The 20177-nt window shown below is 36.9% G+C and overlaps 2 protein-coding genes across 2 annotated transcripts; both read left to right on the top strand.

The window, feature by feature from the left end:
- Positions 1 to 3349: 3349 nt before the first annotated feature.
- Positions 3350 to 5026, top strand: LOC137721694 (pentatricopeptide repeat-containing protein At1g62680, mitochondrial-like). Its single transcript, XM_068460720.1, has one exon. It carries the CDS (start codon positions 3631 to 3633, stop codon positions 4570 to 4572), a length of 942 nt encoding a protein of 313 aa, XP_068316821.1. The 5' UTR covers positions 3350 to 3630; the 3' UTR covers positions 4573 to 5026.
- Positions 5027 to 12249: 7223 nt separating this feature from the next.
- Positions 12250 to 14673, top strand: LOC137723508 (pentatricopeptide repeat-containing protein At1g62720-like). The gene has a single exon (XM_068462705.1). It carries the CDS (start codon positions 12401 to 12403, stop codon positions 14297 to 14299), a length of 1899 nt encoding a protein of 632 aa, XP_068318806.1. The 5' UTR covers positions 12250 to 12400; the 3' UTR covers positions 14300 to 14673.
- Positions 14674 to 20177: the final 5504 nt, after the last annotated feature.

The raw sequence follows: 20177 nt of genomic DNA, 5'->3' as shown, positions 1-20177 counted from the left end.
AAATAAAAAACAAATGAATTTCAGGCTATAAAATCATGGAGGGATGACGATCGAGAATCCTCATATTTAGGATTATGGCTTACCTTCTATTGCGCTCAATGCTATTAATTTCGGTTGTATTGATAATGGTTGTACTAGAGGTTTTTATTTTTAACAAATATCTTTTTTTTTCATAAAAAAATTCATGGAGGGTTAAAAATATAGTTCTTCACTATTAGAAATTGCCTAAGATTTGGAATTGTCTTTTCGATCAATATGACAAATCAACCTATTGAGTTATTAATAGGTAACTATTAAAAGTCCAAGACCTATTTAGCTTGATTTTATCATTACACAATCATTACCACTAGCAAGCAATTTAATCTCAACAAGGACTAAGCTACACAAACAATTCACCATAGCATCCAGGTGGCGCAATTATTAGTGCATCAATAGTTTGGAACTAGAATTTGTATCCGTGCATTGCTGCAGGATTGAAAGTTATATGAAAGATTATAGAACTGCAATCTTTATAAACAATATTCGAGTCAAAAATTGATCTACGAGCGCTAATGCAACCAATACAATTTATTCACAACTTATAAATTAAGTTTTTAATCCCGAGGTTTTTCATTGTACAAATATGCTTCACGAAACAATACTAAACGCAATAGACTAGAAAATTTTGAGCTCCAAGGCTTTGAGATATAATTCACTGCCCTTTTGCAAAATAAGTTTTCATTTTGCAGATACAAAACGGATGAAAATGCGTTTGGCAAACTATTTTGTGAAAATAAACTCAGAAAACAAAAAACTCATAAAATAATTTTAGCCAAAGTTCTATAAAATATGAAGTTGATGCTTTCTTTGTTTTTCAAGAATAGATTCCAAAATAATAGAAAATAAAGATACACTATAAAAAAGTTTGAGTTTTAATTTAAAAAAATGCTATAACTACCTCCACCATCTCACCGTTGAGGGCACCACCACTACAAATATAACCACCACCATCACCGCATTCTTCAACCCATTACCCTCACCATGGCCTCCACCACCTCCACAATCTCTGCGACCATCATCCCCGCCACCTCTCAACCACCATTTTCACAACCATTGTTAACACAACCAATGGCGGAGCTATAAATTTTTCACCGGGTGGGCTAGCTTAAAAATTTTAATATATAAACAAAGAAACTTGATATCGTATTTTTCACATTACCAGCTAGCTTCAGAAATTTTTCACAAGGTGAGCCAAGAATTTTCATTATTAAACAAATACAGGTAAAAATTCAAACAAGTCCAAAATTGTACATGTATAATAAGCGATGAGAAAAAATGATGTAAGAAAAAGAGATTGTTTGTAAAATGTATTATTGTTTGGACCCGATTTTACACTATCGGCCTGAGTAATCAAGGTCGTTGGATAAGCATAATTTTAGACTATTGAATGACAAAGTGGTTGAAATAATTTTCAATTATTATTGAGAAAATAATGTTGTGATTTTAATCATGATATTATCTCGTAGTAATATGTTAAATGATTTAAACCTAATATTTGTCTAAATCCCAATTAATTTGAACACATGGAATATTGGGATATGCACGACATCAATTGGATAAGTGCAGGTATGGTGATCATGCAAAAGCCTAGATAGGTTTGGCTTTTGGTGGTGATATGATAAGCCTAGGATTTGATGGTGATGGAGTTATGACGAGGTAAGAAGCCTATATAGGCTAGACTTTTGATGATGAGGTTTGAAAAGTCATGATGCATGGATGGGATGAAATTATGAGATGGTGATAATTAGAAATGAATTTAATATTCATTTAGATAAAGCCTAGGAACATAGGTTTTTTGGAAGGCTAGGTTTTTAATGCATGTTTCTCGGGTTGGTGTTGTGAAAATGGATGGAGGAAAACAAGTGGTGAAGCCACGTCACCAAAGATCAAATGCAATCCTTTAAAGATCAAGTCATGTCAGATACATGGGAATTTGAAATAGGACTGTACCCTAGGATCAGGCCGTGCCAAGCAAGTACATCAGTCTTAGAAATACAGATGCAATGGCAACGGAATAAGCCCCCTCCAATTCAACACACAATTGCTCTGCGTAAACCTCTCAAACAACTTGAGATTTTTTATTTTCTTTTTCCACCAACACATCTTCAATTTGGATAAACAGCATTGTTGCCGTAGAATCAATCGACCAAGGAGCACCATCAGTTTGGATAAACAGCACTGCATCGAGGCCGACTGGTTACCTATCCAAGTCTCGGTCGAGAAAAGTTTCCAAATCCTTATTGGCAGAGGTCATCTTATTAGTCTTCTCGACGAAGTAAGGTGTTACGAATTACGACATTCGGCACATTGAACGCCGAATGATTTTATGATTGGATACTCACAAGTGAGTTTTAGAGTTCGACATTCTGACGGCCAAACCACATTTACCATCAAGACATACATCTCATTTGAGTACTTGTGTCCATATAGTCTGGTGTCGATTCGACGTGTTTATACTTTCACGAATATAATCATTGTGACCGAATCCGACATCAACGATTCGTGAACTTCGCAGAACTAGCAGCCTTGTCTTCACGCTCGAGAATCCAAAGGCCGATAATTGTTTTTTCCCCGACCGCAATCGCAAGATTAAGAAGTTGGTGCTAATGCCTTGTTGAAAGACTGACAAATAAAGCAGTCTACTTTTTTCCTTTCAAAACACAAGGGCAACAACAGCACCTCTTTTTCTTTTCAAAACAAAATCGCATGTGGCAGCCAAAACATATATTCTGATGCACTCGGTGCTAATGCTATGTTAATCTCGTGTGTGTTATTCAGCAGCAGCCACCACTTATGAACCTAGACCCCTATATAAATATTAATAAATTAATCCAAATCAGCCCATTAAATAAAAACTTAAACTATATGAATGATACGCATGCCAAATTTATCTCAGTTGATGTTGCTGAAACGTTGCTATTTTTGTGATCGAAAGCGAGAGAGACAAATTTAGACTTAAATAATTAGAATTGAAACATGCACTAATCTACGACATAAAAACTTAGGTATTTTGTTAAGAATTGTCAATTTTGCACTAACACATATGCATATGATCGATTAAAGATGAGTGACATCCAATTCCAAATTTCTTAAATAGATTGGCATTCTAAAGTCTGGCATACTTATCCAAGCTTGCGTAGCCTAAAATATAAAAAAAATTAAAAATTAAAAAACAAAAAAAAAACACCCTACATTGAAGCATAATCTTAAAGTAGCAATTTGATAGAATAGTCATTTAATATTCATCTCTACTAATTAATAAAACATTCTTTGTGAACTAAAATCCTATGAAATTACTAGTTTAACCCTCTAATTAAAGCAGAATATGAATAAGAAATATGGAGTGGAAATGTAATTTCACACAATCAAATTTTGTTATTTTTTTTTTCAAAGCCTCACCTATATGTGATCCTAACATATCTCTAATTATAAAAATAAAAATAAAAATAAAAAACTTCTCACACCCATATTATCTATCACTCCCTTCCTCTCTTCTTCTATTTCTAAAACAAAAATAAAAAAATTTCCCACAAACTTTGTGTGTGCCAGAATGCTAGTGTAATTTGATAGAATAGTAGTTTAAGAGCTCCTATGAAGAGGATAACCACAAGACCTCCATCTCCAGGTAATCTTCCTTCCTTCCGTTTTACATTTCTGCAGAATACAAGTGGTGGATTTCATTCCGACGCTGTTCATGCTAATCCTACTTGTACGGATGGAATTAAACAATCCCATTTGGAGTCGGAGAGTATGATTCAAACTCGATGCAAATCTGGAAAAATTAGGAAAGATGAAGCATTGGGTTACTTAAATTCCATGATTCAAACAAGACACTTGCCCTCTATTTGGACTTTCAATTGTTTGCTTGGGGCACTCTCCAAGATGAAACAATATTCTACTGTCGTTTCTACGTGCAAACAGTTGATGGGTTGCGCTCAGTTCCAACCTGATGTCAGTACAATGGCTATTTTTGCAAATTGCTTGTGCCGTCTGAATTGGGGGGACGCGTGTTTCTCTGTTCTAGCAATTACCGTTAAATATGGTCTTCAACCCGATGCTCATTTTATGGCTAGTTTGCTTCACGGGCTCTGCAAGAATAGTTCCCTGGCAGAGGCAATGGCGTTCTTCCAAGAAATAGAAACAAAAGGATACGCATGCGACGAGAGCACTTATGGTACCAAGACGTGGGAAGAAGGAAGGTTTAAGCCAAACCAAGCATGCTACAATCCAATCATCGCTAGCCTTTGTAAAGAAAACCGAATAAATGAGGCCTTGGCTCTATTTCGAGATATGATCAGCAAAACTGTTGTACCGGACATTATCAGTTATACCACTTTGATTCATGGGTTAGGCAACATGAGTCAGTGGGATGAAGTGCTCTCTCTGTTTGAAAAAATGACGGATCAAGGAGTCAAGCCTAATGAAATCACTTATGCTACTATGATAAATGGATTATGCAAAGCTCGGAAAACTTCTAAGGCACTCGAGATACTAATAATGATGTGGAAAGATGGAAGGTTGAAGCCCGACTAAGGATGCAACATTCCAATCATCAATAGCCTTTGTAAAGAAAGCCGAATAGATGAGGCCTTGACCCTATTTCGGGATATGACCAGCAAAAGTGTAGCGCCAAATACTGTCACTTGTAACACTTTAATTCATAGGTTATGCAGCATGAATCGCTGGGAAGAAGTGCTCTCTCTTTTTGAAGGAATGGTAGATCAAGGAGTCAAGCCTAATGTTGTCACCTACAACACTCTAATTTATGCATTGTGCCAATCGGGGAGGATGGAAAAGGCCAAGAGCTACTTGATTTGCGTGCTTAACAGTGGAATTTCACCAGATGTATACACGTATAATGTTGTTATCAGCAGTCTTTGCAAGGAAGAAAGAATTTAAGAAGCGCTTACTTTGTTGGAAAATATGACAACGAAAGGCATAAAGCCTGATGTTGTCAGTTTTACTTCCTTGATTTCTGCATCATGCAAGTCTGGTAACTGGGAGGAAGGTTAGACCCAAAAAAATCATCAGAGATTAGACCCAAAAATCATCAGAGATTAGACCCAAAAAAAAAAAAAAAAAACCATAAACAATGTAAAGGACGAAATTGCTCAGCAACTTCGTTGCAGAAGCCATGCGCGTTCAGACGGAATAAAAAAACGACGACTGAGAAAAATCATCAGAGATTAGTCCCCAAAAAAAAAAAAAAACCATAAAAAATGTAAAGGACGAAATTGCTGAGCAATTTCGTTGCAGAAGCCATGCGCGTTCAGACGGAATAAAAGGTAAAAGATGTGTGCGAAACGAACATTCACAAAAGTAAAGGATGTGGGCTCCTTTACGCGTTTTACGTACAAAGTTGCGAATATTTTAAGTTTGTTGACGACAATTTTCAATAAAGTCGACAAGGGGGCACACCGAATGGGGCCTCCCGTCAAGTGCTTTACCTTTACATACAAAATTGCGAATTTTTTCAGTCAGTTAATGAACAATTTCTTGTGAGAAATTTCCGAACAATTTCTTTTGAGAAATTTCCAAACAATTTCTATTGGGTATTTTTTTCTAATTCCAAGAAAAAATAAAAATCAAATGAATTTCAGGCTATAAAATCATGGAGAGATGACGATTGAGAATCCTCATATTTAGGATTATAGCTTACCTTCTATTGCGCTCAATGCTATTAATTTCGATTGTATTGATAATGGTTGTACTAGAGGTTTTTATTTTTAACAAATATCTTTTTTTTCATAAAAAAATTCATGGAGGGTTAAAAATATAGTTCTTCACTATTAGAGATTGTCTAAAATTTGGAATTGTCTTTTTCGATCATACGTGACAAATCAACCTATTCAGTTATTAATAGGTAACTATTAAAAGTCCAAGACCTATTTAGCTAGATTTTATCATTACACAATCATTACCACTAGCAAGCAATTTAATCTCAACAAGGACTAACCTACACAAACAATTCACCATAGCATCCAGGTGGCGCAATTATTAGTGCATCAATAGTTTAGAACTTGAATTTGTATCCGTGCATTGCTGCAGGATTGAAAGTTATATAAAAGATTATAGAACTACAATTTTCATTAATAATATTCGAGTCAAAAATTGATCTCAGAGCGCTAATGCAACCAATACAATTTATTCACAACTTCTAAATTAAGTTTTTAATCCCGAGGTTTTTCATTGTACAAATATGCATCATAAAACAATACTAAACGCAATAGACTAGAAAATTTTGAGCCCGAAGGCTTTGAGATATAATTCACTGCCCTTTTGCAAAATTTGTTTTCATTTTGCACATACAAAACGGACGAAAAATGCGTTTGGCAAACTATTTTGTGAAAATAAACTCAGAAAACAAAAAACTCATAAAATAATTTTAGCCAAAGTTCTATAAAATATGAAGTTGATGTTTTCTTTGTTTTTCAAGAATAGATTCCAAAATAATAGAAAATAAAGATATATATAAAAAAGTTTGAGTTTTAATAATAAAAAAATGCTATAACTACCTCCACCGTCTCACCGTTGAGGCCACCACCATTACAACTATAACCACCACCACCACCTCTCACCACCATCATCGCATTCTTCAACCCATTACCCTCACCATGGCCTCCACCACCTCCACAATCTCTGCCACCATCATTCCCGCCACCTCTCAACCACCATTTTCACAACCATTGTTAACACAACCAATGGCGGAGCTAGAAATTTTTAACTGGGTGGGCTAGCTTAAAAATTTACATATATAAACAAAGAAACTTGATATCGTATTTTTCACATTACCAGCTAGCTTCATAAAATTTTCACAAGGTGAGCCAAGAATTTTCGTTATTAAACAAATACAGGTGAAAATTCAAACAAGTCCAAAATTGTACATGTACAAGAAGCGATGAGAAAAAAATAATGTAAGAAAAAGAGATTGTTTGTAAAATGTATTATATAATTAAACCGAACGAATTCGGATTAGAGACTAAATATATGGTGGACTGCATTAAAAAATTAATGAAAATTACATGCAAAATTTTATTTTTCACCAAAAGCTACCTGGGGCTATAGCCCGAGGTAGCCTTTAATGTGGCTCCACCACTAAACACAACCATGATTTTTCACCATCGTAGGCATCGCCACCACCACCACTATGCCACCATTGCCCTATACTTCGTTGTTGTCACCACCTAAATCCCACCATTACTAACACCTCTATTGTCGTTTGTCACCACTCACAACTACTACCAGTACCACCACTCTAACCATTGCTTCGTCTTGTCTCAACTACTATCCGTCACTATTACTACCAAAGACGAATTTATATATATGCATACATATATAAATATATATATATATTGCATTAAAGATGTTGGTCGTAGCGCATTTTCAATGTTTTCATTCTATTACATTATCTTCAAATTAAACTACCAAACACATTTTCACATTTTGAAAGTGCAAAATTCTATTTGTCATTATCTTTTTACCCAATTCTTCAAAAATCATTTGGTAATAATGTTACATGTGTCACAAATAGAGTGTAAGGAGTAAAATGAAATTTTATGTAAGGCACAACTCATTCAGTGTGTAGATGTTGATGATGAAGTTGTTTGCTCTTTGAATTATGTGCTTCAGTCAGCAACGTTCTCCTATAACAATCCGCTGAAAACAAGAAACAATGAACTCATGGAGCAAACTCAAAATTAGTCACAGCAAGGTGAACTCATTTGCGGTATTCTAGAAGTGAACTCATTTGCAGCGAGTCCCGCCTTTAAAATAATTGAACGCGGTTTTGGTAAAAACATTTTTGAAACCAATACTTAGTAAAAATGCAAGTGAGTCATAGAAAAACATTTTATTGTTTCGTGCAAAAAGCACATAATTATCTTCTTGCAAGAAATATTTTAAATGCTTTTAGAATATAAAAATATTTTCTCTAAAAAATTATTTTTAAAGCAGTTTCAAACAAAGCCCGACATTAATCAAGGTATTGATTTTTTAAATACTTCTTTGGTTATGGTTCTAGGATTTGGCTTTGCTTATTGGGGGATTCTGCAATGTTATTTTTTGGTTCAGTACTTAAGGGGTTGAGAATGTGAAACAAAAATTATGGTTTTAGAATGAAACAAAAAAAATTAGTGATTGGATAAGTACGTAGCAAAAGTGTTGTACCGAATGTTTTCAGTTATACCTCATTGATTCATGGGTTATGCAACATGAGACGCTGGGAAGAAGTGCTCTGTCTGTTAGAAGGAATGGTGGATGAAGGAGTCCGGCCAGATGTTGTCACCTATGGCACTCTAATTTATGCATTGTGCCAATCGGGAAGGTTTGAAAAGGCCAAGAGCTTCTTGATTTGCATGCCTAACAGTGGAATTTCACCCGATGTATACACATATAATGTTCTTATCGGCCGTCAAGGAAGAAAGAATTCAAGAAGCGCTTACTCGGCTTGAAAAATGACAACGAATGGCCTAAAGCCTGATGTTGTCACTTTTAATTCCTTGATTTCTGCTTCGTGCAAGTCTGGTAACTGGGAGGAAGGTGTGAGGTTATTTAAAACCATGATTGGTTATGGATGCTTTATGCAAGGAAGGGAAGACTGCAGAGGCGATGAATCTGGTGGACGAAATGATTTGTAGAGAGGAAAAGCCTGATGTTGTGACTTACAACTCCTTAATTAATGGATTGTGCCGTACCAACCAATGGAGAGAAGCCACAGGGTTGTTTGACAAAATGTTATGCCATGGAATCTTACCTAATTGCATAACTTTGAAGATACTTTCTGGTGCTCTCTGCAATGGAGGGATGACCGATGAGGTTCACAAATAATTTAAGGCGAGAATGGATGGAGCTTTGAAGATTTTTCCTAATGCTTCATGTGCAGAATAATACGCTACCTGGTTTGAAATTTATATTAAAGAAGAGTGGTCATATATTATTAAATAGATTTCGGTGTGATGGGGAAATTTATATTAAAGAAGGTTTTTCTTGTTTCTGTTACGTGCTCTTGTGCTACAATGGAAACTCTTTTTCGTATAAGCTTAAACTCGTTCAGTTTTCAAATGCTCTGTAGCTAAGGATTAAATGTTGGCCCCTCCGTAGTAATCTAAAATTTTCTCATCCAAACGCAGTGTTGGGGTATGTTTGGGTAAGGAACTTCCAAATTCCAAGGAACTAAAGCATAGTGATGAAGAAATAGACTATAAAAGAATTAGACAGGAGAAATGAGAAATGCACCACATGACCATTACAAAAAACAGACCGACTGGATACCGCATAATACAGCGATGATTGCTGAGCTGGTCCTCCCTCCCTCCCTCATCTAAGAATGCGCTTTCATTAGTCCAGAAGCTAACTTCATGTCCACCTTTGCAAGAAGAAAATCAAAGTCATTACTAGCTTGCCAGGGTCCGGGAAACACAAGGGAGAGATGAGCGTTGAAGAATGTAAAGTTCCACGTCGGAAACCTGACCGAGTTAAATACAGTTTATACAAGAAAAGCTTTTGTGAAACAGATATAAAAAAAGAAGGGTCGAGAACTTCTGGAACCAGACCAATGCGTTGACATCGTATAGAAACAGACAGACGCGTGGCTCGTGAACAGTGCTGGAGCAATGAAGGACGAAATAATGAAGATGATCAATACATTCTCGATGGATAATGCCTTACCTTGAAGAAACTGCTCTCTGCTGTGTATGTATGAATGTCTGCAGTGTCGTGGGAATTGTAAAGGTTAGAAATTTGTTTAATGCAATCCGATTTGTACTTTGTTCAATTAGGTATGGTTATTGACTGATCTATCGAGCTTGAAATCAAGTCAATAAGGACCATGAATTCCCAACTCTAAATTTTTATGTAACTATTGTGTTTAAATTGAATAATTTTCTTTATCCCTCAATAACGTTTTGGCAATATGAGTGTGAAATCAAGCCGTTTTGATAGGTATTGTGACTTCTACCTTCCACTTAAAGCTCCTTTTGGCCGGGTGTATCTGACCTAGGTTCGTATCAGAAGAAGTTAGTTTTGTTCTTGCTGTCCTTTATTCTACAAGTCTAAAGAAATAAGTACTCCGAGAGACCATGCTTACAATGTGAACTTTTTGTAACTCTGGCATTCCACCTTCCTTTAGTATGATTCTGTGCATGACTTTGCTTGTAATGAGCAATACATACGTGTACCGGTCTGCCTTTTTGCACGTGTGAAAAGAGGAGGATTAGCATTACTGTAGTTGATGTATAAGTGACATCCTTTTTGTTCAAGGGATTCGATCAACTGATAAAATTATAGAACTGACCTGGACCTTGATCTCCTGCAGAGTCCTGAGTAAGCGGCGTCAGATTAGTATGGTTCTCCTCCCCACTCTGATTCAGGAGCTTCTTCTTTAGCCCATTATTGTTTTTAGTGTATATAGATGTAGTACGAAAAAGCACTTCGTTATTCTTTTGATCTTGCATCCTTGCGTGCTTCAAATGTAAAGATGTGGATGGTGAGGTGCGTATTTGCAAATTAATGCCAAAACAAATTTGATGATTTAGTTTGTGTTTGGCTTTCAGAGATTGACACACACACACACACACACACACATATATAGTTTTATCACTCCAAATGGTCTGGGATATCCGGATTGAGCTTTTAGCCCAATATATGTGTCGCCACACGACTAGGTTTCTCCCCCAGATTTAACGCCACTAGTGCTGTCGAACACATCTTTTGTAATTGTATCTCTTCTTGCTACTTATATCCATGTGAGGTACTGTCCTTTGGATCAAAGTAATGTAGTTCTGTTCTTGCTCGGGCGGTCAAATTATACTTTGATTTTAAGGTAATCGATAACGAAGCTAAGCAGCTTAAGAGAAGGGATTTTAGTTGTAGAGTTCTTTCAAACTGCATCGATGACTTGTGCTTTCGGTAATCTCTGTTGTTTCTCCATAACAGTAATCCATTTGTCTGCTCTTATGAACTGGCATGGCCTATTGATTCAAATCTATCACGTACTACTTAATCTCGCTGTGCAACTCCACCACCGTCGTCTCCATCGTGTCATCTGCTTCTGTCAAGGAAACCGAGATTCATACGCAGTCCTAGTCCCAGGCGTTTTAGCTTCTCTGTATGTAATTTCCTTTTGATTAGGAATCCTTCGCTGCATTAATAGTGTGCACAGCTGATTCAGTATGCGTGTTTAGATGTTGATGATGAAGTTGTTTGCTCTTTGAATTATGTGCTTCAGCCAGCAACGTTCTCCTAGAACAATCTGCTGAAAACAAGAAACAATGAACTCATGGAGCAAACTCAAAATTAGTCACAGCAAGGTGAACTCATTTGAGGAATTCTAGAAGCGAACTCGTTTGTGGCGAGTCCAGCCTTCGAAATAATTGAAAGCGATTTTGAGGAAAATGTTTTTGGAACCAATACTTAATAAAAGTGCAGGTAAGTTCTGAAAAACATTTTATTGCTTCGTGCAAGAAACACATAATTGTCTTCTTGCAAGAAATACTTAAGCACTTTTAGAATCTAAAAATAGTTTCTCTAAAAAGTCATTTTCAAAGCAATTTCAAACAAACTCTACATTGATCAAGATATTGGTTTTTTAAAACTTCTTTTTGGCTTTTGCTTGTTGTAGGATTGTACAATGGTATTTTTTGGTTTACTATATTTGGGGTTTATAATGTGAAACAAAAATTATAGTTTAAGAATGAAACAAAAAATTTAGTGATAGGACAAGTGCGCATTAACTTTGTGGTTTTGTTTAAAAAATTTGATCCCTTAACATTATCTTAGGTCGTTAGTTTGACTCAACAAAGTCATTAAAAAGTAACTTACATATATAAGTACTCAGAAATGCCTAATAGAAGAAGGGCAATTTAGATATTATGAAAGTTTCACTTTTTTGGTCATCGCATTTCATTTATGCTAATTCTTTTGTCATATGTTTACGATAGCATTAGTAAGTTAAATGTTAGATTAATTCCCGACGAGATTCAAACTTGGCACAACACATTTTTATCACTGTGACAAATGGTCACTTACTCATGCGCGTGAGGTAGTTTTATTTTGTATTTTTATTGTTTTTTTCTTTTTAATTAAGTTGTATTCCTTAAAAAAAAAAAAAAAATAATAATAATAATAGAGCGTTATGTAAGAAGTTTTTAAAAACTTCACATTTTTAGTCTTATATAGATTATAACACTCCGTAAATACATGTTGCATATTTTATGTCATGAGCATAAAGGTGTTGTTTTTAAGAATACTGAATTAGGGTTTGAAACAAGAACCAATTGAAGTCAGTTTCTTTTCAATTGCAGCTTGATTCCAGAGAAGGATTGAAATTCATGGGATTTCATGAACTGGGCTGAATCTGTGGAAGATGAAGATAAAGGTGATAACCACGAGACTTCCTAACTCAACAGGTAATCCTTCTTTCATTTTTACCTTTCTGCACAAAAAAGATGGATTTCATTCCGCTGCTGGCAATGCTAGTGCTACTAGTACAGATAGATTTAATCAAACCCATTCGGAATCGGACAATTTGATTCAAACTCGATGCAAATCTGGAAAGATTAGGAAAGATGAAGCATTCGGTTACTTCGATTCCATGATTCAAACCAAACCCTTGCCCTCTATTTGGACTTTCAATTGTTTGTTTGGGGCACTCTCCAAGATGAAGGAGTATTCTGCTGTGGTTTCTATGTGTAAACAGTTGATGGGTTGCGCTCAATTCCGACCTGATGTCTGTACAATGAATATTGTTCTGAATTGCTTGTGCCGTCTGAACCGGGTGGACTTGGGTTTCTCTGTTTTAGCAACTACCCTTAAATATGGTCTTCAACCCGATGCTCATTCTATAAATACTTTACTTCACGGGCTTTGCAAGTACAGTTCCTGGGCTGAGGCAATGGAGCTGTTCAAGTTAATAGAAGAGAAGGGATACACATGCAATGAAATCACTTATGCTACCATGATCAAAGGACTATGCAAGCCTGGGAAAACTTCTAAGGCACTTGAGATACTTATGAATATGCTGGAAGATGGAAGGTTCAAGCCCAAACAAGACTGCTACAATCCCATCATAAATAGCCTGTGTAAGGAAAGACAAGTAGATGAGGCCTTGACCGTATTTCGAGATATGATCAGCAAAAGTGTTGTACCGGATATTATCACTTATAACACTTTGATTCATGGGTTATGCAACATGAGTCGCTGGGAAGAAGTGCTCTCTCTGTTTGAAGAAATGGTAGATCAAGGAGTCAGGCCAGATGTTGTCACGTATAACACTCTAATTTATGCATTGTGCCAATCAGGGAGGTTGGAAAAAGCCAAGAGCTTCTTGATTTGCATGCTTAACAGTGGAATTTCACCCAATGTATACACATATAATGTTCTTATCAGCGGTCTTTGCAAGGAAGAAAGAATTCAAGAAGCACTTACTCTGTTGGAAAATATGACAACGAAAGGCATAAAGCCTGATGTTGTCACTTTTACTTCCTTGATTTCTGCATCATGCAAGTCTGGTAACTGGGAGGAAGGTGTGAGGTTCTTCAAAACCATGATTGGTTATGGAGCCTTGCCTAATATTGTTACATACAATGCTGTTCTGAATGCTTTATGCAAGAAAGGGAAGACAGCGGAGGCACTGAATCTTGTGGAAGAAATGATCAGTAGCGGGGAAAAGCCTGATGTTGTGACTTACAGCTCCTTAATTAATGGATTGTGCCGGACCAGCCAATTGAGAGAATCTACAAGGGTGTTTAATAGAATGCTAGATGAAGGTATTGCCCCAAATGTTATCACTTACAACAGTTTAATCCATGGCATGTGCCGTACAGCTCAATGGGAAGAAGCCACAAGGTTGTTTGATGATATGGTAGGCCGGGGACTCTCGCCTGATACCGTTACTTTGGTAATACTTTTGGATGCTATCTGCAAAGGTGGGATGACAGAAGAGACTCACAAAATATTTGAGGCAACAATTGAATACGGTATGAAACTCAGCACAATAACTTGCAGTATGCTGGTTAGTGAATATTGTTTGCATGGCAGAATGGATAAGGCGAAGGTGGTCTTGAACTTAATGGTGATTATGGGTTATGCGCCTGATATTGCTTCCTATAAAACCTTGGTCAACGGCTATATAAGCGTTGACAGAATCGGTGAAGTTTTGAGGCTTGTTAAAGAAATGATCCAAATAGGATTGATGCCTGATCTGGAAATGCAACAAACTTTGGGGCGTTTTCGCCGTAAAAGCCACATTGGATTAGCAGGATAATGCTCAAATTGTCCAACATATATATAGTTGTATCCTAATTGTTGGCATTGTTGATGTTCCTTAAACATAACCAGCTAGATGATGTTTTATACTGTCTAGCAAGATGAGTTTTGTAATTCATTTCTCTTAGTGTTTGTCCTGGCTTGGGAGCCCGACAATTTTTCCCATGGTGGGTTTTGCCTCGTTAAATCCTACATTATGTGCACATTTTATTTATTGTTCTAACTTCTAGTGACCACGCAATATTGTTAGTTGTGGTAAACTTTGGAATGGATGAAGATCAGTGCTCGTGGCGGTACATCGGAGAGAACCATTGAAGCTACGGGGCTTGTATAAAGAAGTGATCGAAAAAGTATTGATACCTGAACTCGAAATTCAACGTGGACGTTTTGTTTTAGAAGGCAATTTTTTTTGCAGAATATTTCTCCTGAGTGTGGCTTGCGTGATGAACTAGGTATATGTTGCGTGAGTTTTCGGATGTCACTAACGAACAACTACATGATATCGGTGATTGATATTTACAACTGAACTAGTTAAACCTTTACACTATGATGATGAATTTTTAAATCTATATATAAAGCTAATGGAAAAGCAAATGGAAAGGTGAATAGTGATTTTGGTGTCATCAAATTTCAACAAAAAAATTTGGACAAAAATGCTCTCAAGACAAAAAACTTCAAGGGCATCCCAAAATAATATATCAAATAAAGTAGGGGCATTTTCGTCATTTTAACATTATTTTTTAAATAATTAATTTTGTTTGGTTTTTTTTTAATTAGTTCCTCACAATAGTCTAGCAATAATATGATTCAATTTCTCTATTTTTAAACACATTCAAAACATCTTAAGAGACGTATAATGCCGGTTATAAAAAATTTCATTCACACGCGGATAATAATGTGATTAAATTAGTTGTCAAATGATGTTTTATTAACAAACGATATTATCTACACTAAGGGGGAGGGGGTGGGCATAGCCTTACAATGGACTAGCAATAATGTGATTCAATTAGCTGTTTATAAAATATTATTTTCTCTATTTTTAAACACGTTCAAAACATCTTTAAAGGCGTGTAATGCTGGTTACAAAAAAATTCTTTCGCATGCGGATAATATGTGATTAAATTAGTTGTCAAATGATTGTTTTTTTCTTCTAACAAACGATATTATCTACAATAAGGGGGATGGCGGTGGGCTTAGCCTCATAATGGTTGAATCACATTACTGCTAACCTATTGGGAGGTACTAATTTAAAAAAAATACACAAAAAATTAATTATTAAAAAATACACTGTTAAAATGATGAAAATGCCTCTGCCTTATTGGATGCATTATTTTGGGATGCCTTTAAAGTTTTTTTTGTCTTAGGAGCATTTTTGTCCAAATTTAGAATTTTAAGTGACGGGGGTTACAATTTACAATAATTAAAATTCTGTTATTTGGAATTTGGCACCCAATCATCCCAATTCGTGAAAATTGGTACGCCCTAGATTTCCTCCACATGAATTTGCGACTCTCATCATAGTTGTAACTAGAAAATAGGCCCGCGCGTTGCAGCGGGACCTGAATAAATTCAACACAATCATAAATGAATAGAGGTACAAAACGCAACCGATAAGCATTTCAACAGTGTTTTAGATAAAAATTTGAAGCGATAGGCGATAAAGAAAATACAAAACATAATTTTTTATGAGTTAATGATTCTTGCAGGTTCAATGTAAACATCCATGAATTGAACTTAATTTTTCGGAATGTGCATTGTTAAAAGAAGCCACTCATTTTCTTAAATATGGAAGTTGAGATTTGTCTAAAAATATTTCTGGTTCGATGAGAGAGCGCAGTCATCAACAACACATATTAAAGCATGTGCAACATAGATATATTAAATAAACGCGATTTTCATACATGGGAAGAGGCATAAATTGAAACATGTGCAACATAGATATATTAAATAAACACGAAAACAACCATTAATACACCTGTAAGCAAGAAACTACTCACGGTGCCCTTGGTGCAGATAGACCAACAACCAAAGCGTTTTGAGCTCCTCCCATCTGCGTTTCCTTAGAATCTTCATGAGACACATTGATATTACAACCAACAAAATAGCTTAAGCATGTTACAGTGGCAATATAGAATGCCCATATAGACTTAACTTCCACAAAGCAATAAGCTATAACTTCCCTACTTCTAATTGCTTATTAGAAATTTCAATTAGAACAAATAATACCTATGAGGGCAAGGGCATCAGCAGGTCATTCAGAACCATTTCCTGGTGCACCAGACTCAGCCCGTCGAGGTGGGTTTTGGCTAGCCATGGGTTGAATTCCTACATAGTGCATGCTTATCTAATAATTCAAATCAATTTTTTCATTCCAACATAACATTCTTCAGATCAATAACTTCACAAAGCTTATAATTCACCAAAAAAATAAACATAAAAACACTAACAATTTCAACTCTATCATCTCAGTAACCTTGTGGTTCATTCGAAGTCTTTTAATGCAAAGAAAAAACAAAGAGTGAGCACAATTAACGCACAAATTTTCGAACAAAAAAACCAACATTCAACTCAATAATTTCACAAAGCTTATAATTCACAAAAAACAAAAGAAAAACACTAACAATTTCAACTCAATAATTTCACTAACCTTGTGGCTCATGCGAAGTCTTTTACTGCAAGAAAAAAAAAAAAAAAAAGAGTGAGCAACAATTAAAACACAAATTTTCAAACAAACATAAAAACCTACATTCAACTGAATAATTTCACGAACCCCAAAAATTACAGAAAGTAAAGGCAACGGCGGTACCTTTCGGGGTCGGGAAGAGGGAGTTCGCCATAGGCTGGGAAGAAGAGATCGAGAGATCGTTTGAGGGGTTTGAGACTGTGCTTCTTCCATAAACAATAAACCTAGAATTCCCCAAGTTTTCAAATAGAAATTAAACATTTACATAGCTTATATAAAAAGCCAAAATAGAAAAAATTAATCAAAAGGTTGAGAGAACTCACATCCCAATCTTGCTCATTGCTGATATTAACACCCACTGACAGCAGCCCTTGATTTGTGGAATTCCCACGCCCAACTCCATGACCTCTGTCTCTGCCATCCCTCTTTCCCTCCCAACCATACCCATTTTTGGACCCACCCCTCAATCCCGACACCAACCCTTTATTTGAGGAGGAAAAATCAATCCAACACTCTTTTTGGCAAGCCTCACTCCTCCCTCTCCCTTCCTCTCCCTGCCAATCCACGCCCATCTCCCTTGTTGTAGCTCTGCAACTCATGTTTTCTGGCAGACCTCCCTCTCCCTTCCTCTCCATGACATTCCACACCCACTCTCCTCCCCCATTCCATAAACCCAGCCCAAGCCTTACCCCAACTCTGCCCCCCCCCCACTTTCTTGAAACCAACTCTCAAACCCTAGAACGCAGCACTCTCACTCTCTCGCAACCCTCTTCGAGTGACACTGATGCAACAACCATCGCCCTCTCTCCCGCCGTCGCCTAACCCCAAAATCGCGCTCTCCCTCTCTCTCTGTTTCTCTTCCCAAATCGAGCATCACCCCTCAATCCCTTATCTTTCTCTCCCTCGAATCGTACACCACCTGTGACTCTGTCTGCCTGCAAGCCGCATGCCTTCCTCTCACCAAATCCCTATCTCTCTCCCTCCCTCCCTTTTCTCTCTCTGCTCGCTCACTCTCTCCCGACAGCATGCTCTCACCGAGTCCCACTGCAGCTTTAGAAAGAAAGGAAATGAAAGTCTCTAACCTACCCAATCCATTCGAAACCCTACAGACTAAAATGACCATCGCACCCTGCCTTTCCACGATCATCAACACGCGGCATGAAGATCAGCGGCAGAGAAAGTTAGTGGCAACCTCGTAAATAAAGTGAAATTTGGACCCAAACACTGTTCATTTGTACAGTGCAATTGAAAAGCCTTCTTTAGACTAAAGTAATAATAAATATTTAAGTACGAAATCAAAATGACAAAGCGAACCTGCAAGCATATATATATGCAAGAAATAATAAAATATTAAGATTTGAGCACAAATTCAAAAGGACAAAGTGACTCTGCAGGCAGATATAAATGCAAGAAATAATAAAATATTAAGATTTGAGTACAAAATCATAAGGACAAGGTCATTCATCTGATCATGCAAGCAGATATAAATGCAAGAAATAATAAAATATTATTTGAGTCCAAAATCAAAAGCAAGAAGTGACTCATCTGAAGGTGCAACAGAGCATAGACGATTGTGAGTGAATCCTGGACCGGGGAACGACGGCTGTTCACAATCCCCACCCTTCGCTCTCTGTTTCTCTCCCCGCATCCCGATGACCCATTCTCTTTCTCTCACAGTCACCTTCGAAGCCACTGATTGAAAGAAAGAAAGGGGAGTCCAGGGAGCTAGTGGGTGTTTAATGGATTCGAGGCTCGCCAGAGTGGCAAATCGTGATGTGGACTCAGGCCTCTCGGCCTCTGGGTTTTATGGAGAAGGGGAAGATGGTGACGGTTGAGAGAGATGGAGAGTCGGGAGAGAGAGAAAGGGTTAATAAGTTAAAATTGAAGATCCAACTTATAATAAAAATGAAGCACAGCTACAAACAATGGTAGAAATGTAAATAATGCAAAATCAAGGGCCCATTTTAGAATAGACTGGTAAAACCGTAAATATATGGAAATCTGGTCAGAGACAAAATTACCCTCCTAACCTTTATTAATTACCGGCCAACCCAGCCCATATCAGATGGGTTTCTTGCAAATAAGATGAAATCGAGTGGCATTTGTTTTACTGTAGCCATGAACAGTGCCAATTCCCCTCCAACTTTAGAATAGACGAGAAAATATGCCCGCGCGTTGCTGCGGGACTTGAATATATTAGTTGCAACAGGCATGAATAGTTTCCACACAAAGCAACTAAAAAGACGTAGCACCCAAGAATCAATGAACAATTGAGACATCTTACTCATATGTGAGAGTCAATCCCTATTGAACAAAAGTCCAATTTCTTCTTCAAACTGAACTGACATCATTGATCAAGCAATTAAACATTCCTATTGGCAAATAATTGACCCAAGAGTTAAGCAGATATATAGGGATTGGACAAAGGGGACGTAATTAAACTACATAATTTAACAAAAGTAAAGGTCAATACAACTCTTCGAATTAAACTATATATCTAATTTACCAGAAAACTTTGTAAAAGTGACAGTTTACCTAATATGATGTAACATCCCGTCCCGGAAATATCGAAACGTACATGGAAAATTACGATTTTACCCCTAATCTGTTCGTTTACGCTTAGTGTTGTGTTGTGTGGGTTGTGGGACCACACACACTCATACATTTTCTTTTCTCCCGGGATTCCCTCCCTCATTCCCTCACTCTGTCTTCTCTTTCTCTCTCTCTCTCTCTCTCCCCGAGTCCATTTCCTCTCTTCTTCTTCTTCCTCTACACACGGACATACATACAAACATACTCAAACCTTCACCAATCGAGAAACCAAGACCACCCTCGTGAGGCTGAGAGGAGTTCAGTGGTGCCGTTTCCAGGTAAGAACTTTGACGTTTTCACGTCGTTTCGACGAGGTCCGAATTTGAACACTGTTCATGCAAACCTAATCTAGCTTGTTTTAGGAGATTCTAAGCTTGTAGTTGTGTTTGTGAGGTTCCCAGGAGCTTGGGAGTAGTTCGTTGGACGAGTTTTGACGTCGGGAAGGCTAAGTTCAAAGTTGGCCGACTTTTGAAGTTGTGGACAGGTATGATCTAGCAATTTTTAGCCCTTGAAACTAGTCTATCGTGATTCTACTAGTCCTAAGCTTCATTTTGGCTTTTGAATCGTGAAAAATGGTTGAAAAACGAAGGAGAAAACAAAG

Source organism: Pyrus communis, chromosome 17 (assembly GCF_963583255.1).
Source record: "Pyrus communis chromosome 17, drPyrComm1.1, whole genome shotgun sequence".
Classification (NCBI taxonomy): domain Eukaryota; kingdom Viridiplantae; phylum Streptophyta; class Magnoliopsida; order Rosales; family Rosaceae; genus Pyrus; species Pyrus communis.
The sequence above is the reverse complement of the archived record's forward strand: the minus strand, read 5'-3'. Positions and strand labels throughout refer to the sequence as shown.